General features: G+C 37.0%; 1 protein-coding gene, 3 long non-coding RNA genes and 1 other non-coding gene across 16 annotated transcripts; 2 read left to right on the forward strand and 3 right to left on the reverse strand.

The window, feature by feature from the left end:
- Nucleotides 1-820: 820 nt before the first annotated feature.
- LOC106391199 lies at nucleotides 821-2,163 on the reverse strand. The gene is made up of 2 exons (XR_002661130.2): nucleotides 1,249-2,163; nucleotides 821-1,164 (listed from the first exon to the last, which is right to left on the reverse strand). It is a non-coding gene; the product is annotated as an uncharacterized LOC106391199 (long non-coding RNA).
- Nucleotides 2,164-2,983: 820 nt separating this feature from the next.
- LOC106391198 lies at nucleotides 2,984-12,984 on the forward strand. Of its 12 annotated transcripts, XR_002661346.2 has the most exons (8): nucleotides 3,451-3,923; nucleotides 4,002-4,057; nucleotides 4,162-4,271; nucleotides 4,380-4,536; nucleotides 4,842-5,023; nucleotides 10,235-10,431; nucleotides 10,964-11,108; nucleotides 12,431-12,984. It is a non-coding gene; the product is annotated as an uncharacterized LOC106391198 (long non-coding RNA). The 12 variants fall into 12 exon arrangements; XR_002661345.2 differs by having other exon boundaries at nucleotides 2,984-3,923; nucleotides 4,367-4,536; nucleotides 10,235-11,108; XR_007324857.1 differs by having other exon boundaries at nucleotides 2,988-3,923; nucleotides 4,367-4,536; nucleotides 4,969-5,023; nucleotides 10,235-11,108.
- On the reverse strand, nucleotides 10,839-11,385 carry LOC111209963. Its single transcript, XR_002661350.2, has 3 exons — nucleotides 11,256-11,385; nucleotides 11,129-11,173; nucleotides 10,839-11,050 (listed from the first exon to the last, which is right to left on the reverse strand). It is a non-coding gene; the product is annotated as an uncharacterized LOC111209963 (long non-coding RNA).
- A 1,180-nt stretch (nucleotides 12,985-14,164) lies between the features above and the next one.
- On the forward strand, nucleotides 14,165-23,760 carry LOC106420654. The gene is made up of 2 exons (XM_048759600.1): nucleotides 14,165-18,710; nucleotides 18,776-23,760. Exons 1-2 carry the CDS (start codon nucleotides 15,927-15,929, stop codon nucleotides 21,641-21,643), a joined length of 5,652 nt encoding a protein of 1,883 aa, XP_048615557.1. The 5' UTR covers nucleotides 14,165-15,926; the 3' UTR covers nucleotides 21,644-23,760.
- LOC125589385 lies at nucleotides 16,569-16,675 on the reverse strand. The gene has a single exon (XR_007325578.1). It is a non-coding gene; the product is annotated as a small nucleolar RNA R71 (small nucleolar RNA).
- Nucleotides 23,761-24,445: the final 685 nt, after the last annotated feature.

Raw genomic sequence — 24,445 nt, forward strand, 5'->3', positions numbered from 1 at the left:
TGCCCAACGCGATCAAATTTAGTTGATATTTGTCATATATATCTAAAATTTTATAAAATAACTTAAATGAAACTATTAATAATTAAAATAAAACAGTTTTAAACACTAAATTTTACATTTTAAAGCTTCATATTACTTAAAAAATGTTACAAGATAATAATAAATATTGTTAACAAAAGATATTTCAACAAAATCATAAAATAATATAAAATAAAATAGAACAAAAAAAATCATAGTTTTAGATATACATGTTTTTAAGTCGGGTACAAATCGGTTCTTATCGGGTCGGGTCTATTCGGGTTAGGTCTTTTCGGGTCCGGGTCTATCTGGGTCGGTTCCTTTCGGTTCCGGTTCTTTCGGGTAAAAGAAATTTAGACCCAAAATGTACTTGTAAATTTTCAGTTCGGTTCCGGATCGGGTATTTTTTAGTCGGTTCCGGTTCAGATTTTCGGGTTCAGGTTAAAATGCTCAGGCCTAGCTTCAAACACTTTCTTTTTGAAGCGAGAGAACCGGCCGGACATCTTCAATGCCACTACAAGAAATATCGGTATTGGTAGCACCCGAAAAACGCTACTATAGGGCTTTCGTAGCGTTTTTGTAAACGCTCAGACAGCCGCAGCTATAATAAACCTCCCCTTTATCGTAGCGTATTTTCATGTGCTATAATAAATAATAGAGATATCGTAGCGTTTAAGTTTTGTTATATTAAAACATTTAATAGAACCGTAATTTTGCTATAATCAAAAATAAAATAATAAAAAATGTTAAATTAATTTATTAAAATTTAATTAATTAAAATAAAATTAAAAATTAATTCATATATAAAAATTAAATTTTATTGATTAAAATCAATATGCAAATAATTAAAGAATACATTAAACCATAAACAAATTAAAAACATTAAACCAAACCATGATTAACCTAAGGTTTACACATAAACCCGGTTTAGAAATTAAAAAAAAAAAACTAAACCAGCTTAACCTAAAAAGAAAAAAATCCTATCTCTGCACCAACTCTTCGCCGCCGTCAACCGCATCAATCTTTACTCTTCCACCGCCATCAAACTTCTTATCTGTATCTCTTCCCTTGCCTCTGAACCAACTCCATCTCTTCTCTTCTATATTTCTCGACTCCAATTCCATTGACGCTTCAAACTCCCACCACCTGAATCATCAAAATTTGCAATTTATCAGAGCTCCAATGAACATAAAAACAGAACATACCAACAAAATCTAAAACTATGGTTACCAGAAGAAGTTCACACATGAATATAAACAGATTCATGTATGTAATTAATTCCAGTCCTGCATACCACCATATATTGCTCTGCTAACGACCACCAGCTCTGCCCATGAACAAAAAAAACAGATTCAAAACACAGAGAGAGAGAGATATAGACAGGCGAACCGACGAGCCTCTTCCCATGTCTTCTCCGACACATCTCTATCAGACCCGTTCACCTTCTCTGACGCCTAACGAGGTTCAATCAAGGGTGTGAGAAAGGATAGTACCGGCCGTCGCATCTTCTCCTCTCTCGACCATCTCCATCTCTTCTCTCTCTCTCTCTCTCTCTCTCTCTCTCTCTCTCGTCTCTCGAGAACGAGATCTCGGAAAATAATTAAAAAAACAAATTAAAAACAATTAATCTCAAGCGTTGATTCGATACCATCTAACGGTGCAAATGGTAATCCACGCCTAACCAATATAAACAAAAGGTGAGAATAGATAGAAGAGTTATTTTGGATCTTTGATCTAAACTTATCAATGGTTCAAAATAAACAATACAAATTATCTTTTTATTTATTTATAGTTAATATAAAACTATCTAAAACTTTAAATAATTTGGTATTATAATTTAAAATTTGAAATCTAAATTTGTATAAAAAATTCCACATGTTGTGTGATTGATTAAATATTAAAAGTAAAAATTTAATATACTTTTGTTCTAGTAATTACTTTTTACAAATGTTCATTTTGAAGTTTATTATGTATTGGATGTTGAAGTTCAAGGCATGTTTAGGGTTTAGATCTTGAAGTAGAAAAATAAAAAAATTATAATTTATTACTAGTATAAATTTTTTTTTTACCATGTTACTTGTTGTGTTATCTTTGGATTTTATGATGAAATATTCAAAACTTAGGGTTTAGGGTATGATGAAAGTTAGCATTATCTATTAGTATTAGATTTTTTAAAAAAATTAAAATACAGATAAACAAAACTTTTTTAAAAATAATCTGATACCATAATTTAAAATTAGAAATCTAAATTTAGTATTCAAATTTGTTGGTTGTGTGATTGACTAAAATATTTAAATAATAAAATCTAAATGAAAATATTTCTTATATTTTGTGTTTAGATTTAAGATTTATTAGACTTTGAGGTTAAATTTAAAATTTGAAGTTAGTAAAAAAATATTAGGTTTTGGCTAAATATTTCAATTTTAAAAAAAATATATATATTAGAATTTGAATTTAAACTTAAGATGTGAAACTAAATAATAAAAAGTGATATTATTTCAACAGGATATAAGGTTTGAAGAATGTAGTTAGGGTTTAGGGAATGTTTAGAGTTTGTAGTTAGGGTTTAGGGCATGTTTAGGGTTTAGAAGTCAAAGTAAAAAATAGTACTTCTAATTTATTATAAGTTTGAAAAGATTAGATTTATGATTTTGTATATATGCAAGGTTTAAGTTTAGGGTAACAGATTTGGAGTGTAGGTTTAAGATTTAGTGTTTGAAGTTTAGAATTTAAATTTGAAATTATATATTTAAAGTGATTAAATTTTGAATTTAAATTTAAGATTAAAACTATATTATGAAAATATTAAAATTTAGAAGTTTATGTTTAGGGGTTAGGGTTTAAAACCCCAATTAATCATATACCCAAAGGCTAACTAAAACTCTTAAAACTCTATTTTTTATTATTTGACTAAGGGTTAACCCGGGCTACGCCCGAGACTATTTTTCTTATTTTGAAAAAAAAAATTGATTTTTTGTTAAAATTGTAAAAAAAAAATACTAAGCTAAACTATAAAATTGTAACAGCATTTTCCCAAAAACCTGTAAAAACCTGTTCTTTTATGAATGATGTTGATATGTTTTTCTATGAATGATGCTGATATTTGCATTGATATTTATCATCTTTTGAGTGGTGCCGATTTCCATTGATTAATGAAAATTTTGTTATTTTGTTAGGTGAATCATATCTAATTGTTGTGTAATTTCTTTTGTACTTATATAATTATATTTTGTATATTTTTCAGATAAATAATAAAAAATATATAATAACATAAAATTGAAATGTGGTTAAATCTATGATTGTAACTTAAAATCTGATTATGACAAAAATAATTGAATTTGACCTGAAATTTAATTGAGAATTCAAAAATAGTTCGAAACACTTGAACGTGCACATCCACCCAATCTCATAAAAGGGGCTTTTCTGGCTATTTAGAAAGTGAGGGTTAAAATTACAAATAAAGAAAAAGATTTTCAAAGTTAATTAATTTACAAAAAGGGATGCGGTCACTTTCGGAGTAATACACGGAATCATCATTCTCATCTTCTGCATCGTCTGCTTCATCACCATGGAAGGCTCCTGCTGTAACAACCGCCGCCCCTCTTAGTCTCTCCCTGCATTAGATCAATCAGATGTCGTTCTCACCTATAAGACTGGTGATTCTGTTTCTGGATCTGTGCGTAGAGACGCTGGACTCTCTCACTCAACGCCGGCGTGTGAGGATCACGTGCATCATGACGGAGGTGCGTGTAGTCACTTGCATGATCACGATCATCATCATGAGGTGGTGAAGATGAAGTTGCCGGAGGAGCTGGTTGAGGAAGAGGATATGAGGTTATGTGGGTTTGAGCCTTGTCTTCATCATGACCATGATCATGAATCAAGTTCTAATATTTCTGGATTTGGTAATTGGTTTATTGAATTTTGCAAACTCGTAAATGAATTTGATGTTGATTATTAGAGTTCTCTTTTCTTGTATGCAGCATTTTGGTTAGCTTGGCGTCGCTCTTTTGTCTGATATTGCTGCCAGTTATGTTCGGTAAGCGAATCTCTGAGGATAGTGTGAAACAAAAAGGCATTTCGGTGTTGACTGTCTTGCAAAAAATGGTTTGTATATTCATGTGTAGCCAGTTTATTTTTCAGTCTACAGTTCAAGGGAAGCCTGCAAAATGGTTTGTTGATGCATTGGCTTGACACACAACTGCAGCAGATTTGGCCAGATCACCCTATCCTATTTGACTTCTGGCGAAGAGGTTAGTAAGTCTCTGTATACCATTCCTGCAACAAACTTTTAATGCAGCGACACCATTTACAGAGCATTCATATATGTGCTCGTCACTTGTGAAAGTTAATGTGGACAGGAAAGTATGGAGCTCGACTTGTTCTTCTGATCTAGCTGGTCGAAGAATCCATCTGTCTTGGTCATACAATTAATGGACACCAAGTCTAGAGGCAGATCTTCCCAAGAATGTTCAAAGATTACCCTTAGAAGACCAGTTATGGTGCCAAAACAGTCAGGTACACCCATTGCCTACTCTTAGCTTTAGCATTGGGAAATTGTCTGCTTTTAGTTTTAGGAGTTTGTTTGCCATCCATGAATAATCACTTCTTAATATTAAAGCAAAATATAGATTACTTTCGTTTTTGTATGTCAAATAATCTAAAATATTAATTTTTCTAAAATTCTAATTGATGAGTAATATATAGCTATTTTTTGTTGCTTTTAGTCATTCTTTATTTTCGATTTTGTGTGTCAAAGAATTTACTAAGTGAACACATGAGTGCTTTGTAATTTGAATTATATGTTTGTGTGAATTGGTTAGATTCTGTGGATAGGAAAGCATGGAGAGCAACCAGATAACATGGATATATAACTTAATCTGATATATATTCTGTTTATTTTGTTGCTTTTATACGACCATATGTGTATTACATGGCTCATCGAGATAGAAATAAGGAAGCAAAGCGATGACTTTTCTCCAACTGTTCTGCAACAATTTAATCAGTAAGTTACTATTAACCATTTTCCAGATTTTTAGAAGTTACGAATGGAACTAATTATCGGTAGTTAGGATTGAAACCGGAGTTTGATTGATTTGGTGTTATTATTTGAAAAAGGCAAAGATATGTGATTACCGTATTTTAGAACTTTTCCAAAAGTTCATGGTTGTTAAAAATAATAGAGACCTACATATTGTCTGGAAGCAAATGATAAAGTTTGAAACAAACAAAGTCTTATGTTTGTGTAAGACATCGTATAAATCTTCTAACAACAAACATTCAACGTTTGTTTCTGAGACTTTACAGCCTCATCAAAAATATTCCTTCTTCATTTGTCTAATCCATCTATGTATATTTCATGAGAAAGTTATAAAAGACAAAACTCAAAACCTAAATCATATATTATCAAAAATCTCACTGATTAATATAAAACGATTACTAAACATCAACCAAGGTATTAATTAAATAAAAAACTATAAGGTAAACAATTCATAACATAAATGTATCCTAGATTGATGTGGTCTCAGTATGCTGAGTTATGTGTTCTGCTGCGATCAACCAGTTGTGTGGTCTTCTGTTCCTCTTTACTTGTCAGATTTGAGAACCTGTATAGTGAATAGTCAGGTATAATTTTTTTGTGTGTATATATATACAAATAGATTTGTCTATGATTTGCAAACCTTACTACTGAGGGATGTTGTTGAATATTTCTTTGTAGACGATGTTATTCACTCCAGTCACTGAGTCTTTTTCTTCTTGTAAAATACTTAAGCCTTCAGCTGATGTTACTCTTGAGAGAGCAACGTATAGCTGGCCATGACTGAAAACTGGTTTAGGCAAATATAGAATAACTGATTTCAAGCTTTGTCCTTGGCTTTTGTTTATGGTCATTGCATAGCATACTCTTATTGGAAATTGTCTTCTCTTAAGTATGAATGGGTGGTCTGAGACTAATGGAGATAAAATGATTCTTGGGAGTGAGACTCTTTTACCAACATGTGTACCTGTGACTATTTCACCTTCGATAGCTCGTTCTGCCATATGAGTCACGATTAGTCTTGTCCCATTGCAGAGACCTTCTTTTTGGTTGATGTTTCTCAGCAGCATAGCTGGGATGCCTACTTTTAGGACAAGCTTATGTTTGGGCAAGCCTGGAAATTCTAAGCAGTTCAAGTACTCCGGGGGATACATTGTTTTATAGTGAAGCCCGATTGTATCTACCTTTTCTATGCTGTCGTAGCTTAAGTATTCTCTAGCTTATCCAGGTGCTTGAGATAACATATAATTATTTATCTCATCGACTGTTTCGTTTCGGGGTGTGATGATTGCTGTTTCAGTTAAATAGTCTATAGGTGTCTTGGAATTATTACACAACACATCTGCTGCATCTGCAATTTGATGAAGTGGATCTCTGGAAGGCTGCATCATAAACCGATTCTCAACAGCCACAATCTCCCATTGGTTATCTTTGTTGTCTATAAGTTTGTCTGCTTTTGGTGCTGTTCCATCTCCGACACTTACTAACCATTCTGCAAATTTTTTTTCTGACTGTTGTAAGCGCATGTTCTCATGTAGGACGTACACACTGCACTCATTCCACAAATATGATTGACTTATTGATGCTAGAACTGTATCTGCTCGTGTTCCCTGTGGTATAACTGGAAGTATTTGTCTGAAATCTCCTCCTAGTAGTACAGTTATTCCCCCAAATAGTTTATTGCTTGCGGATGGGTCTTTTGCAGAAAGAATATCCCTTAGAGTTCTATCTAGGGCTTCAAACATGCGACGATGAGACATAGGTGCTTCATCTCATATTATTAGATCAGTTTTGAGTAGCAATTCTGCAAGCATTGTGCCGGGTTTTATTTCACACATTGTGTCCTCATTTAGTTGTAAGGGTATCTTGAATCTTGAATGAGCGGTTCTCCTGCCAGGTAGTAGCAGTGCTACAATACCCGATGAAGCGACTGGCAGTACCACTTTTTTGATAGATCTAAGCTTGGAGATGATAGTTTTGTAAAGAAATGTTTTACCTGTTCCACCAGCACCATTGAGGAAGAAAAACTGTCCAAGATTGTTGTCTATTGAATTTAGGACTGCATCATAAGTCTTTTTCTGGTCGAACCCGAACTCTCTTTGTTTCTTTTTAAGTATGTCTTCAGATAATAATTTCCAACAATGTTCCCACAAACCTAATGGGTTGCTGACCTCGCAATATATGAGGAGAGTGACAAACATATGACGTAGCTGATGAGGAGTAGCCCAATTACTTGCTTGATCCATTGATTTGTGTCATTCCTTATCATTTTCAAGTAGTCCTCTAGCACGACATGCTTCTTTCAAAGTCTCTTTCACCTCACCATTAACTTTATAAAAGTCTTCAAAGCTTGTTGCTCCTCTTATGATATTTACCAAAATTCTGAGATAGTATAAATCACCAGCATAAGGGTGGATGGTAATTATTCTGCCTATTGTATCCCCCTGCTTCCTTGTATGCCATACTTTGGCATCACTGTTCCACACAGTATTTTGGGAATTCAACATACAGCAGCTTCCTTGCCTCTGGACACTTTGCATTCATACCCATCCATTCAGTGAACATGGTTTTCTCAATACCATATCTACACAGGACGCGGCCAAGATCAGCTGTGCGTCTGTAAGAGATGCTTTGCTGGTTTTCTAAATGAATTATTAGCTTCTGGACCGCTGGTTTGCGTTTGTGAATATGAAACGCGAATGTACGCCACATTGATTCACATGCTGATAAATATCAAGAGTCTATAAACTCTTGTATTTCGTCCCTTTCGTAGACAACATGTTCTGTGTCTCTGTCATTTTTTAACTTCTCCTTTCCTTTTTCAATCAGAACAGTAGCTTTATCCACTCCCTTTGTAATATACTTGAAAAGGTATTTGATAGCGTTTGTTGTGTTGCACCACTCCACGTTTATGTGCGACTCATATTTTTTCAAGATATCGATGTTGTGAGGTATGACAAATCGATTATCTAATCTTGTTTTCCCTTCGAGGACGAAATTGGGATCTTCTTGTCGGCGACGGTAGATAATATAGCCGGATTTGTCTATGGTTGTGGAGTCAGTATATCTGCGTGGATATTTTTTGCTGCATACCTGGTTGGACATGCATGGAGATGATGGCATATCCTTTCCACATGGCCCATGCATCATGTGTCTTTCCACAAGAGCAAACCAGACTGGGTCATCTGTTTTGTTTGGTAGTTCGGCTGAGATGATTGCATTAATGTCTGAGGCCGATGGTATTTTAGGTGCATTTTCCAACCATAAGAGCATGTGTGCATGTGGCAATCCACGTTTCTGAAATTCTATTGTATATATTACTGTACGAAAGAAGGCAATAGTTAGGTGTGTAATATATGGGAGGGAAGTTAAGTTATTAATGATAGATTATGTAAGAGTACCTGCAATGTAGGGACTGAAGAAGGTGCCTTTCTCAAGATCTTTAAAGAGCTGGTCGAGTTTCATTTTGAAAACACGACACTCAATGTCTGGTCGGTCATTTCCAGCTAACCCACCATATTTTGTGAGATGATCTTTAATATCTGGCCAATTTGGGTTAGCGGTCATGGTAATAAACAAGTTAGGATTTCCATATGTCCGACAGATTGCCATGGCATCATGATATTTTTCTATCATGTATCGTGGGCCTCCAGTGAAACTCGATGGTAATATTATCCTCTTCCCAAGTTGTTTCGCATCGGTCAGACCTTTGCCTACTGATAAAATACATTATTGTATAGATCTGCCCTTAACTGATCTTGATTGTTTCTAATCCACTGTAGTCGTTCTTGCTCAATTACTGTGTATGCGTCTACTACATATTGATGTAGGAGACGACCCCCTTTTATAATGGTCATTCATTCAGAAAGTCTTGTATGCATTTGATATGCATAATATTCCCGTACACTAATAAACGTCCTTCTTGTCTCGCCATTCTGTGTTACAGCATGGGGGATCTCTGTGTGAAAACCATATTATCCATATGGAAAGAGAAGTGGGTATTGTAAGCTCATAAATAGAGGGTGGTCGTCCCTGATTTCTTGCAATTGGTTTGATTGCAATTCCAGCACCACATCTCGATAGCCTACGGTTGCTGTTACGTCACCCAGAATTAACCCTGCAACTTCGCTGATTTGTGGAAGATCATATTGTCTACCTTTCCCTTTCTGACCAACCAACCTTATTGTCAAGTATTGGCACTCATTTGATTTGTACAGGTCTCGCGCCTTCCGGAAAAACTTGGACAAATAGTTGTTTTCATCGAGCATGTTAGTTAAACCGGTGATTATATCTTCTTCAAGGGCTTCTGATGGCTTTCTCCTTGTCATCGTTTTCATGCGGTTAGTGACCTCATTATCAGTATCGACAATCCACATTTGTAGGAATTGAGGTGGTTTACCGGGCATGGGGATGAGAGATCCTATACGATGGAAAAGCTGACCATGTATTCGGTAAGCCGGGGGTCCGTTTTCAGATGTGATGCTGTGATCTATACTAGCTCCCACAGACGTGAATGCGAGCATTGAGTTGTAAACACGGATGTTGTTACGGAAAGGAGTACTATTGGCAGGAAGGCTTTGCAGATAATCAGGTGGGTCTTTCAGTGGCGGGAGTTTGACTCGTCCTTGCTGGCAGCATACTGTGTAAGTAGGCTCTCCTGTTCTAACATCAGTTCCAGAGCTTTCTGAATACCATACCAAAGCTTTGCAATATGTGCATTCTAAGATGAGATTCTCTTTTGCCATCAACCCTGAAATAATGCAGAAACTGTTATTTTGATGTTGTGTTATTGTATATGTAAGTATTGTGAAGACAAACCTTTCCTTATTTTAACTTCTGCACGTGACAATACTTGTGTACTGGTGGATGTTTGATCTGGATATATGTATTTTTGTTGTGTGTGTTAGTTTTGACACATAATTCTCAATAAGAATTTTCAAATGTTAGCTGACCTTGTTTTTTGATAATCTCTTGGATTGAATTATGGCTCGTCTCATAGCTCGAGTGTTCTTGCTCCTAACTGTAGCATGAATGCGAGGACAGAATTAATTTTCTGGTTTGCTATGTAAATAAGTTGAGTAATGATCTATTTTGGAAGTTAAGTTTGCTTGATAATAGTAATGTTACCGTATTCAGAGCACATTGTACATCCACCTGTTTTTTTCCATTCATTGTCAGCTGTGTTTAAAAAGGCGCTCGCCTTATGCGCCAAGGCGCAAGGCGCACTCAGGCGATAGCTCCATCGCCATGCACATCCCAGGCGAGGGTATGGTCCCTAAGGCGCTCGCCTAGTGCGCTTTGGCCATAAGGCGGTGCCTTCAAAAGCGATGCAAAGGCGCGCCTTGGAGACCCTATGTTAACCGACACTAAACCAGGTACGAAACCAAACCCTGCTTTAACTAATTCACCAATCTTATAACAAAACGTCAAAAATACTCACCAAAACCCTAGCTCCCTCTTCAAAGTTAAAACTAAACGTCAAAAATTCTCACAAAACATAGATCTCACAGTGTTTTGCTTAAGGTTAGAGTATTATCTACTCTTCTCTAGTCTCATAGGTTCTTCTTCTTATTATTATGACTACTTGGGTTTCTTGGTTACAGTCTAGAATGCACTGCGATTGTTTATCTCTGTAATTTTGGTGCTTCTTTTCTTTTATACAGTAAGTGATTGACGCTTACGTAATTGACGCTTACTAGTATATTGTAGCTTGAGGACTCCTGTGATCAAGTTGATGTATAATCTTTGTTTGTAACTGAAACAAATCTAATATATATTGAAATTCATTTTTAACATGTATTTTATTGCTCTTTATGGTATAGTTTGTGTTTGCATGTTTTTTACGTAATTGAATGCTTTATTTGCATGTTCATCATCATAGTAATTTAGTTTTTTTTTTAATCACAGTTTCAAGTGGTCTTCAAGGCGAGCGCCTCGATGCGCCTTGGCGCAAGGCGCAAGGCACATACTTCATCGCCATGGAGCGCCATGCGCCTTTTTAAACACAGATTGTCAGTAAATTGCAGTCAAAATATTTTTAAAATAAAGAAAGGTATGTAATAAGTAACTTACAGTCATAATATTTTTTAGGCATGGTCCTTAGCTTTTGTTGTGAAACTGCATGAGAAGTAGAGGAACATGTGCTCATGTCTTGATCTGATATGACAATTTAGAAGAGGTCTGCGTAAGTATATTGTACCTGTTTTGGTTGCTGAGGAAGAAACTGAATTCTGTGTAATTTGAGGTGTTAAACCTGTTGCTTGAATATTTCCTTGCCTATCTCGCTTTCGCCATTGTTGTGAAAGCATGGCCGATTTTCGCATTGAACGTGCATTCTTCTGTGAGACTGTAGGACATTTGGATTAAATAATCAGTTTTGGCCACAATGTTTGGCCATAATCAGTTTTGGCCACAATGTTTGGCCATAATCAGTTTTAGTAACGTACCGAATTTGGCACATATGTCGCACCCACCTATGAAAAATTATTTGCATGCAAGTAAATTAGTGAATTTCAAATTACTTCAATTTTGGGTGGAAATTTGTTGTAAACAGTTCTTACAATGATAACATGCTAGCAAGGGATTTTGTGCGTGAAGTGTAGATGATTCTTCTCTCGCTCTCTTAGTTTTTGCTTCTTCAGTGCTTGTGCGATCTCCAGATGTTTGTGCTACATGATTAAAGGTTAACATGATGTTAAAAATGTTATGGTAAGCAATATATTGGAGTGGAGTGTGACCCCTAACGTCCACTGAGTTAGCTGGTGTACGCTTTCTCTTCCCAGGTTGTCGTGAAGCCATAGATGCTACCTTGTTTTTTTCTATAGACTCTAGAGAACATACGGGTTAGATTGAATATAAATTGAATACATGTTTGATATTTGGAAATATTAAAAATGTAAATTATACAATATTTTAGATTTGACATAAGAAAATATTTGAATGTGGTTAAGCTTTAAAAAAATATTTGAATGTGGTTAAGTCTCTGTGGACATGCCGTCATGATCAACATGCCATCTTCAACAAATGGTTATGATTTGTTCAGCTTCTAACTCTTTGCTCTTCCTTGGATACTCTTTTGCTGCAAGAACTTGGTATTTGTGATTGCTCTGGTTATGTGATTTTAATTGGGTGATGATTATTTGGGAAAAGTCTGCAGTTGGAGATAAGCCTGAAGTTTTAACTGATGAAGATAAACAGATTAGGATTTGTGAATTCATTTTCAGCTTGTGGCTGCCAATGTCAAGTTTATGTATTACTGCACAACTTCTTTGTATTGATTTTTTAGAGATAGAGAGGAGCTATTTGATTTCATATCGAACTTGAATTCATTGTATTGACTTTCATATGTTTTCTTGTTCACATTTGTCTTTGCAGCCTGAATCATCTTCATCTAAGGTAAAAGTGTCAAACCTTCACAAGAGAAAGCATCAGATCACTGCGTTATTCATGGACATGAAGAAGATCATGCCTTCTTCTTAAACACGTTTGCTCTTGCTTTGCCTATCCATCTTTCTCATCGCTTCAACTGATAAGATCACTCCACTGCTCAACTTGGTATCTCTAGTCACCCTTTTTACATTTTTTATATCTTTTGTTTTGAGAAATTTTTCAGAGGTGATGATGGTGGAAGGAAGAGTTTGCCAGAGGCGAAGCCAGACATGGACAGGATTTTGTGGCAACACTCGCGGCTGTGACATTCAGTTTAAGAGATGGGAACGGGCTTCACACGGGGCTTGTCATGCTCAGTTCGCATGTTTTTGCTACTTCAACTGCTGAAGCAAGCAGAAAGTTCTCTGAATCTTCTTCAAGTGTCACGGTGTTGTCTTCTTTTGTTCTGTTGCGAATCATGTACGTAGTCTCTATGACAAAACCATAACGTTTACCGTGGGTTCTAATAAAATCCAGTTTGTGCTTGGGAGTTACCATTACATGTCTATTGTCTAGACAACTTGGCCAAAAAATATATCCTATGTTTCACAAACTTTCTATATATTACATTGGGCTTTTTGCAAGATTAACTCAAAATTCAAAGTCAAACCTAAAACTAACCCATGCTTTTCTTGGATTTTTCTTTTGTCCTATTCACCCCACAAATTCATATTATTCACGAAAATGCCATTAGTTTTTTTTTCTTTTCGAAAATGGCATTTTTACTCTCTCAACCTCATAATCTTCAAGTATTTACAAGATTACCATTACAATCAATACACCAACTACCATGAACAACCAATTTGAAGCTCTTAATGCACCTCAAATCGATTTACACTCCCTCTTTCTCACTTGTTATGAACTAAAAACAACATCTCTTTCACTTTGCCTCCATATTCATCCAAAAAAACTCAAGCTTTTGATTCAAATTTTTTTTATGGTTGATAGAGCCATTCAAGCATACTATTCTTGGTGGGTTACTTTCGTTTGAGGTTCTGGGTGGTTGGAGAAGAATCTGTGTGCTAAGGAAGTCATCTCACTAGTTTAAGGTATGAAATTGAAATTTTTTCCAGATCTGTTCTCGTAGAAGACTTACGGGTAAGTCTTCTGGTCAAACAGACGACTTATTTGTAAGTCGTTATCTTTGTTTGTTAAAAAAAAAACTATAGAATACCCTAGACGACTTACTGGTAAGAGACGAATAAACGGGTTAGTTTTGCATTTGACCGAATTGTGTCAGATATTTGACTTTTCCTGGACGACTTATCAGTAAGTCGTCTCCGAGAAAACAAAAATTTCAATATTTTATTAAAGCTAGACGACTTATCTGTAAGTCGTCTCAGGTTACTTTTGCAATTGGAAAATAAAACTTAAATATTTAACTTTTCCCAGACGACTTACGCGGAAGTCGTCAAGTAAGACGACTTACTTGAAAGTCGTCCTACTTACTTGAAGTCGTCTAGGATAAGCAAAGACGACTTATCTCAGACGACTTTCTCGTAAGTCGTCTGCCTGGACGACTTTCAAGTAAGTCGTCTGGGTAAAGTTAAATATTTAAGTTTCTTTTTCGAATTGCAAACTAACCTGAGAAGACTTACAAATAAGTCGTCTAACTTTAATAAAATATTGAAATTTTTGTTTACCCATAGACGACTTACTGGTAAGTTGATGTGTTGTGATTTTGCATAGTTTTAGCTTTGTTATTTCATATATATTCATGCATTAACCTTACATTTATTTGCATTTAGAGTCTATTGCATGTACATTTGCATCTTGTAGGTGTTGGATGAATTGTTTGGAGTTTTGGAGGTGATTAGAGCACAAAAGGAGCTTTCGAGGAGTCTTGAACCGAACATGTGAAAGACAAGCATGGATGAAGGTCTTAAAGATATCTTTTGAGTTAGGTTTACAATGGAGGTGGTTTCAAGTCGTTTGGAGCTGTATTGTGGGATTTATGATCAAAATACTACACACATATCAGTATGACATTCCTAGCGGTCACCCTAGCAACATCAACAATAGCCTTCGAATTTTAAGCCTTTAGACTCATTTTTATTCACTTAAAACCTATAAAACTCATTACTATTCATTATTCTTCTTATTTTTGGTATTCTAAAGGTGTGTGCAACATGGAGAAAGTGGAGAAAACTTTAATGAGTGAGTTTTATCTCTTTAAAGCTTGCAACATGGGGGATGGGTTGTCTATCATGAGTTTGGTGGCTCTTTTGGCCTAACTTTCTCTACCTTTTCTGAAGAGGCAAGACTACTTTGGCCATATGAAGGGGCAAAAGGTGTTCTATAATGGAAGAAAGTGGAGAATAACTTTTATGAGTGTGTTTTATGCTTTATGCTTTCACATGATGGATGTGTTGTCATCCTCCTTTACTTAGGCTATAAAAGAGACTGCAAGGGGAAGGAGGAAGACACAATACACAGAGTACAATACAACAAAGAGTAGAGAGTGAAAGTTTTATAGTTTCATATTTTGTATTTTGAGAGTTTGAGAGAAAACATTTGTTCTTGGAGTGTTCTTGAAGTTTATGTTATAAAGTCTTGTTTTCCTTTAGCCATTCTCTTCATCTAATTTCTGTTTCTTGTTTTCATATATCATATCATCTTGGTTATGCTTCTATCCATCATGGGATTAAGTGTAAACAAGATGATTAGTGAGTAATCACCCTTAGGATCAATGGGTTAGGTAGATTAATGGGTGATTAGGGAAGAGTTAAGGTGTTCTAATGGTTAAATGCTTAGATTTCTATGCTTACTAAGTATTCTTAATGCTAGATTAATTTTGGCCATTTTAATCTAGATTCTAAGTGTTTGTAGGGCATCGAAAGTGTTTGCATAATGCTTGAATGGACCTAGTAAAGCTCTAGCTTGAATAACCAAGGAATTGTTGTTAGGATTGCTAGATGGTTAGTAGACTAGAACTTAATGTATGTTTGAGTGAACAAAACGAACGGAAGTTGATGTTTAGTTCATAATTGCATAAGGGTTTCTACCACGGGAGTGGATTAATCTAAATTGAATGAAATCTAGACCTATAGAAAGTTAAGATTATTTGAAGTTAGACGCCTTGATTTAGAACTATCACCTTGAAATCAATTGCCTAATACCCATTGGTTCTTCTTTGTTATATTTGAATTAAAACTCAAGTTATTTCGCACTATTACTTGTTACAAACAAACATCATTTGATTGCACTTAGATTGAGATAAATGGCTTGCATTCTTAGTGCTTAGAATCACTAGAGATTGGATTGACATCTTAAGTACTACAACACTTAAGGATTAAACTTATCCTTTATCAAGTTTTGGCGCCGTTGCCATTCTCTAGATTGATTTTGACATTAGGATTTGGTCATTACTTGAGACTAAGTCTTATTTTTCATTTTTAAGTTACTAATTATCTATCTTCATCTCTATTTGGATGACAGGTGCATGAACTTGAGAAGCAAAGGATCAACAAATCTTGCACCAAGAGTGGACAACATCAAAGCCTTAGAAAGAGAGTTGGGAAGACAGAGAAGAGAAAGAGAAAAGCAAGCCCACTTACATAGATTGGGGCTTGAGATGGAGAGAAACCCGAATCAACCGGAAGGTGTCTATGAAGTTGATGATCATAGACAAAATGTCCAAGGAGTTCCTCCTGGAGCTGCTCAAGAGGAACATGGCCAAGGAGCTGCAAACCTTAGGCCTCAAAATCAACAACGCCTGGGAAGATCCATTGGCACTTATGATCAACCTAACATAAATGGGAATAGGTTGGGCATTAGGGCACCGCCAGTTGCCAACAACAATTTCGAGATCAAGTCAAGCCTCATCAACATGATTGAAAACAACAAGTACCATGGACTTGCCTTGGAAGACCCACTAGATCACCTTGACAGATTTGATAAGTACTGTGGCTTGTCAAAAACAAATGGAGTTTCAGAGGATGCTTTCAAGCTCAGATTGTTTCCCTTCTCTTTGGGAGACAAGGCTCACACTTGGGAGAAAAACATCTCAAGTGATACTATCACCACTTGGGATGAATGCAAGAAGGCCTTCCTCAACAAGTTCTTCTCAGCTACAAGGACTGCCAACCTTAGAAATCAGATCTCTGGTTTTCAACAAAGAGGACTTGAAGGATTTTTAGACGCATGGGAGAGATTCAGAAGCTACCTGTCTCAATGTCCCCACCATGGCTTCAACAATGAGAGCTTGCTAAGCACTTTCTACAGAGGAGTCTTGCCTAAATTCAAAAGCCAGCTTGACACTGCAAGCAATGGAAACTTCTTGGGGAGGACTGTGGAAGATGCTTTAGAACTCTTGGAGAACATGACACAGAGTGACTCTGTCTACAATGATGAATATGATAGAAGAGACAGAGGTGGTGGAGGAGAAGATATGACCACAAAGAGAGAGCTGAAAGCACTTCAAGACAAGATTGACATGCTACTATCAGAAAAGACCAAGAAAGAGGAGTTACATATGGTTGCTGAAGTTGATAGAGTAGAATGCCAAGAAGATATGTACTATGTCAATGCTCAGGGTACATGGTACAAGAAGGAGCCTGACTATCAATACCAGAACAACTACCAACAGAAACCCTTCTACAACAACCAACAGAAGCCATTCAACAACTACCAGCCAAGACCATTCTACAACAATCAGCCTAAGCCATTCTACAACAACAACCAAGGTGGTTACCAACCCAAACAGAACTTCCCTCCTGGATTCTCACCAAAACCAAGTCAACATGCACAAGACCAAGCTGGATCATCAACACAACCTCCAAAAGAGAGTAGTACTGAAGCTATGCTGAAACAATTATTGGAGGGACAAGCAAGAAGTGAGAAACAATTAGGGTATGAGCTGAAAAATCTCCACAACAAGATTGATGGGAATTACCATGATCTAAACAAGTTCAAAGCCTTGGAGAACCAGTTTGTCTCTATGACAGCCAGCTCAAGTCGCCAACAAGGTTCCCTACCTGGAAAGCCTGAACAAAACCCAAAGGAGACAATAAAGGCAATCACCCTAAGGAGTGGAAGAGAGTTGCCTCCTAAAGTTCTCATTAAGGATAATGAGAAACAAGGTGGGGAGGTGGTTATCAATGTAGATGATGATGTGGTGATTGTGGATGAGAAGACTAATGAGGAAATCTTGGAGAAGATAGTTGAAGCTAAGGGCAAGAGAAAGATTGGAGAGGAGAAAGTTGAGAACAAAAATGAGGCTGCTACATCAACAAAGGAGAAATTGTTCACTCCTCCTCCCTATGAGCCAAAGCTTCCCTTTCCTGGAAGATTCAAGAAGCAACTCCTAGAGAAGTACAAAGCCTTGTTTGACAAGCAAATGAGTGAAGTTCATCTCACCATGCCCATAATTGATGCATTTATGCTGGTTCCACAATACAGCAAGTTCTTGAAAGATGCTGTAGAACAAAAGAAGAAAGAGATGGAAGGGATGGTGATTCTTACTCATGAGTGCAGCGCCATTATTCAGAGACTGACTGTCCCAAGGAAGCTAGAAGACCCTGGTAGTTTCACCCTGCCATGCGCCATTGGACCTTTGACATTTGAGAGATGTCTATGTGATTTGGGAGCAAGTGTCAGCCTCATGCCACTATCCATTGCCAAGAAGCTTGGGTTTACACAATATAAAAAGTGCAAGATCTCTTTGGTGCTAGCTGATCGATCTGTCAAGCTCCCCATTGGCATCCTAGAAGATCTTCCTGTCAAGATAGGAAATTGTGAAGTGCCTACTGACTTTGTAGTGCTTGAGATGGATGAAGAGCCTAGAGATCCTTTGATCTTTGGAAGACCTTTCTTGGCAACTGCTGGAGCAATGGTGAATGTGAGAGATGGCACAATTGATCTCCACCTTGAAAAAGATCACACTCTCCATTTTGATATCAAGGAGATGATGAAGAAGCCCACAACTCAAGGAGAAATATTCTACATTGATGAGATGGATGCCTTGGCTGATGATTTCCTTGAGGAGTTAGCGATTGAGGACTCTCTTCAACATGCCCTGACCATTGAAAGAGAGACCCAAATGATTGAAAACAAGGAGAGTGATGAGCTAGTAAGAAGGCTAGATGTTCACCTTGAGGAGGATGGAGAAGATGAGTTCATGGAGTTGCCACAAGTGACTCAACATGCTGCCTCAGCAGACATTCAAGAGAACCTCCATGAAGCTGATTGGAGTGAGCTCAAGGCACCAAAAGTGGAGCTTAAACCTCTTCCCATGGTGTAAGGTATGCTTTCCTTGGACCTAATGAGACATATCCTGTCATTGTGAGTAGTGAGCTGACTGAGAATGAATTGTCTATGCTTTTAAATGAACTTAAAAAGTATAGAAAAGCACTAGGATACTCACTTGATGACATTAAAGGAATCTCACCATCTTTGTGCATGCATAGGATACATCTAGAGGATGAATCTAAAACTTCAATTGAACACCAAAGAAGATTAAATCCTAATTTGAAAGATGTTGTTAAAAAAGAGATAATCAAATTGTTAGATGCTGGTGTGATCTATCCTATCTCTGATAGCAATTGGGTTTCACCTGTGCATGTAGTTCCTAAAAAGGGTGGCATAACAGTTGTTAAGAACGAAAATGATGAGTTAATACCAACAAGAACAATAACTGGACATAGGATGTGCATTGACTATCGAAAACTGAATGCAGCCTCTAGAAAGGATCATTTCCCTTTACCATTCATTGATCAGATGTTAGAGAGGCTAGCTAACCATCCCTATTATTGTTTCCTTGATGGATACTCTGGATTTTTCCAAATCCCTATACACCCAAATGACCAAGAGAAAACGACATTCACTTGTCCTTATGGTACCTTTGCATATCGAAGGATGCCATTTGGACTGTGCAATGCACCAGCAACATTCCAAAGAGCAATGATGTCGATTTTCTCTGATCTTATTGAGGATGTAATGGAGGTGTTTATGGATGATTTTTCTGTATACGGTTCTTCGTTTGCTACTTGTTTGTCAAATCTTTGCAGGGTATTACAGAGATGTGAGGACACTAACCTGGTGCTCAATTGGGAGAAGTGTCACTTCATGGTCAAGGAAGGGATTGTTCTTGGACACAAAGTTTCTGAGAAAGGAATTGAAGTGGACAAAGCCAAGATAGATGTCATGGTTGGTCTAGCTCCACCAAGAACAGTGAAGGATATAAGAAGCTTCCTTGGCCATGCTGGTTTCTACAGAAGGTTCATCAAAGACTTCTCCAAAATAGCTAGACCATTGACCAAGCTGCTGTGCAAGGAGATCATCTTCAACTTTGATGAAGAATGCCTAGAAGCCTTTAAGAAGCTGAAGGAGGAGCTCACCAGTGCCCCAATAGTTCAACCACCAGATTGGAGTCTACCCTTCGAAATCATGTGCGACGCCAGTGACTATGCTGTGGGGGCAGTCTTGGGGCAAAAGAAGGACAAGAAGACACATGTGATCTACTATGCTAGTAGAACACTTGATGATGCCCAAATGAAGTATGCCACAACTGAGAAGGAGCTGTTGGCAATTGTCTATGCCTTCGAGAAGTTCAGGAGCTACCTGGTAGGGTCTAAGGTCATTGTATACACTGATCATGCTGCACTACGACATCTACTAGCCAAGAAGGATGCCAAGCCAAGGCTGCTCAGATGGATATTAATACTACAAGAGTTTGATCTCGAAATCAAGGACAAGCCAGGAGTGGAGAATGGTGTAGCTGATCACCTTTCAAGATTAAGAGTGGAGTGTGGGATTCCTATTGATGAGGGACTCCCTGAAGAGCAGATTATGGCTATAGAAGCAATGGTCACAGCTTGTGAGACTGGAAGGAAGATTGAAGAAATGAAGGCAATTGATGAAACAGGCCCATGGTATGCTGATCTAGTGAACTACTTGGCATGTGGAAGGGAACCATTGAATCTGACAGGCTATGCAAGGAAGAAGTTCTTCAAGGATGTGAAGAGATACTACTGGGACGAGCCTTACCTCTACACTCTTTGCAAAGATCAAATCTATAGAAGAGTAGTAGCTCAAGAGGAGGTGGAAGGAATCCTCACACACTGCCATGGATCAGCCTATGGAGGTCACTTTGCCACCTTCAAGACTGTCTCCAAGGTGCTACAAGCAGGATTTTGGTGGCCCCATATGTTCAAAGACACACAAGAGTTTGTGTCAAGGTGTGACCCATGCCAAAGGAGAGGGAACATCACCAAGAGAAATGAGATGCCTCAAAATCCTATCTTGGAAGTGGAAGTGTTTGATGTGTGGGGCATTGACTTCATGGGACCATTCCCATCTTCCTATGGTAATGAATACATTCTTGTTGCTGTGGATTATGTCTCCAAATGGGTGGAAGCTATAGCCAGCCCAACCAATGATGCTAAGGTTGTCCTCAAGATGTTCAAGAGCATTATCTTCCCAAGGTTTGGAGTCCCAAGAGTTGTGATCAGTGATGGAGGCACCCACTTCATCAACAAACTTTTTGAGAACCTTCTTAAGAAGAATGGTGTCAAGCACAAGGTGGCAACTGCTTATCATCCCCAAACAAGTGGCCAAGTTGAGATTTCCAACAGGGAGATAAAGTCCATTTTGGAGAAGACTGTGGGGACAACAAGGAAGGATTGGTCTACAAAGCTTGATGATGCACTTTGGGCCTATAGGACTGCTTTCAAGACACCCTTGGGAACCACTCCCTTCAATCTTGTCTATGGGAAAGCTTGCCATCTGCCAGTGGAGCTTGAGTACAAGGCATTATGGGCTGTTAAGATGCTGAACTTTGACATCAAGAGTGCCAAAGAGAAAAGACTTTTCCAACTCCATGAGCTTGATGAGATTCGACTTGATGCTTTTGAGAACTCAAGGATTTACAAAGAAAAGACCAAGGCATTCCATGACAAGAAGATCCTGAAGAGGGAGTTCAACATTGGAGATCAAGTGTTGCTCTTCAACTCTCGATTGAAGTTGTTCCCTGGAAAACTTAAGTCAAGATGGTCCGGCCCTTTCAAGATCAAAGAAGTGAGGCCATATGGAGCAATTGTGCTTTGGAACAAGACCGGTGGGGACTTTACAGTGAATGGGCAAAGAGTCAAGCTGTACATGGCGGCCACACCTGAGAAGGAAGGAACCTCGGTTCCACTTACCGATCCCAAACCAGCCTAAACCAAAAAGGGGTAGTCAAGCTAGAGACTTAAAACAAGCTCACTTGGGAGGAAGTCCCACATCTATCCCTATATATATTACTGTTTTACTTGTGTGGTTTTTCTTTTGTGTGTTTGATAAGTGTGTTTAAAATTTTCAGGTGATTCTCCACTTAATCAAAGAAGAAAGATGGCCATCCAGCAAAGCTACAAGTGTTAAAATTATTCAACTCCATCTAGCAACTCCAAGCTAAGTGTCTCTACAACCATTGTAAATATATAGTTTTCATGTTTGTTTCTTCTAGACCTCTTCTTTCACCTTGCTCTCATACAAGAGACTGTGTGAAGTAAGTGTGGGGGGTAGAGTCTACTTATCTCACATGTTTTCTGTTTTGTTTACTTGTCATAAGCATTGCATATCCATTTGCATAGAAAATCCATAAAAATTTGCAAAATTCCAAAAATTACAAAAAAAAACATTTAGTTATATCATTTGCATCTTTAGGTTTGAGTCTAGATCATATAGAATGCATAGGTAAAATCCCTACAAAGGACTCATGCAATGAACTCATTGTTGATACCCTTTTGAATCATAATAAGTAGCTTGAGCTTCTTCTGAATTTCTTGTAGACTTCGAGCCTTGAAAACTCCTCTGAAGACTCATTGAATCTTACTCTTTGAAACCAACTCCGATCTTAGTTGACTTAAATGAACTTAATGCTTCTTGCTTATGGTCTCTTGAGTACTAAATCATGGCTTTCCACACACTTGAGCTTGTATAAACCGTTTTACCAATCTTTTTGACAACTCAAGTGGTAGTCCATACCCTAAACCCTTCCCTTCTTTCAAACCATCATTAATTGTTGAGTGAGGTCTTTTTGTGAAAGCTTGTCATGTGCAAAATCTTGAAAGTATTAGGAGCGACATTGATTTGTTCTCATCTCTTGCTAGCATTAGGACCTCTTTTGGGCTAGCATCTAGGATGGTGGTTGGAATGATGTGCTTTAATTATTTTGATCTTGGGGATTGAATTGGGAAAGATTATGTAAAGGAAATGAATCAAAAAGTGTGTCTAAAACAAAAAAATTTAAGAAGATAGCTCAGATTGTGTCAATAAAAACCCCAAAAAGAAAAAAAAAAAGAATGGGGAAAAGAAAATTTTGAGCTAAGATACATAGTTGTTAAGACAAAGAAAAGAAAAGAAAAGAGTGTTCATTGGGTAAGAGATGAAAATGGGTGTATATTTGGGATTTGAGATGAAGAAAAGAAAGAGTAGAACTTAAAAATTGTCTAGGAAAAGGGTACAATGATGAGAACCGATTTATGTATGCATTAATTGCTCCTTTTCTTAGATAAATTTTGCATAATGATCAAGCTCCTATTCTTGAGTGTAAGTCACCATAGCAAAATGTATTTGGACCCTTCTCATTCTTCACATTAAGCCATTTTTTCTCACCAAACCAAATGATTTGGACCAATTGGCAATTTGCGAGAATTCACTTATGATATTTCTTATTGAATGTGAGAGTTGGTTGATTTGAGGATTCATGATAATGAGTTAAAAGATCAAAGGAATTGATAGGCCTAGAGAAGTTAGAGCTAATAAAAACATTTTGCTCTTGCTATTTGGTATGATTTTGTAAGGATATCACAACGATGGCATTGAAGAGTTTCTTAAGGTCATGAATTTCCATTTGTGTATTGAAACATCACTTCCCATGTTCTTGAAAGTTTACTTGAGGACAAGTAAAGGACTAGTGTGGGGGAGTTGATGTGTTGTGATTTTGCATAGTTTTAGCTTTGTTATTTCATATATATTCATGCATTAACCTTACATTTATTTGCATTTAGAGTCTATTGCATGTACATTTGCATCTTGTAGGTGTTGGATGAATTGTTTGGAGTTTTGGAGGTGATTAGAGCACAAAAGGAGCTTTCGAGGAGTCTTGAACCGAACGTGTGAAAGACAAGCATGGATGAAGGTCTTAAAGATATCTTTTGAAACTTGTCTTTTGGGAAGACATGGTAAATTGAGTTAGCTTTACAATGGAGGTGGTTTCAAGTCGTTTGGAGCTGTATTGAGGGATTTATGATCAAAATACTACACACATATCAGTATGACATTCCTAGCGGCCACCCTAGCAACATCAACAATAGCCTTCGAATTTTAAGCCTTTAGACTCATTTTTATTCACTTAAAACCTATAAAACTCATTACTATTCATTATTCTTCTTATTTTTGGTATTCTAAAGGTGTGTGCAACATGGAGAAAGTGGAGAAAACTTTAATGAGTGAGTTTTATCTCTTTAAAGCTTGCAACATGGGGGATGGGTTGTCTATCATGAGTTTGGTGGCTCTTTTGGCCTAACTTTCTCTACCTTTTCTGAAGAGGCAAGACTACTTTGGCCATATGAAGGGGCAAAAGGTGTTCTATAATGGAAGAAAGTGGAGAATAACTTTTATGAGTGTGTTTTATGCTTTATGCTTTCACATGATGGATGTGTTGTCATCCTCCTTTACTTAGGCTATAAAAGAGACTGCAAGGGGAAGGAGGAAGACACAATACACAGAGTACAATACAACAAAGAGTAGAGAGTGAAAGTTTTATAGTTTCATATTTTGTATTTTGAGAGTTTGAGAGAAAACATTTGTTCTTGGAGTGTTCTTGAAGTTTATGTTATAAAGTCTTGTTTTCCTTTAGCCATTCTCTTCATCTAATTTCTGTTTCTTGTTTTCATATATCATATCATCTTGGTTATGCTTCTATCCATCATGGGATTAAGTGTAAACAAGATGATTAGTGAGTAATCACCCTTAGGATCA

This window comes from Brassica napus, chromosome C6, assembly GCF_020379485.1.
Source record: "Brassica napus cultivar Da-Ae chromosome C6, Da-Ae, whole genome shotgun sequence".
NCBI classification, from domain to species: Eukaryota; Viridiplantae; Streptophyta; class Magnoliopsida; order Brassicales; family Brassicaceae; genus Brassica; species Brassica napus.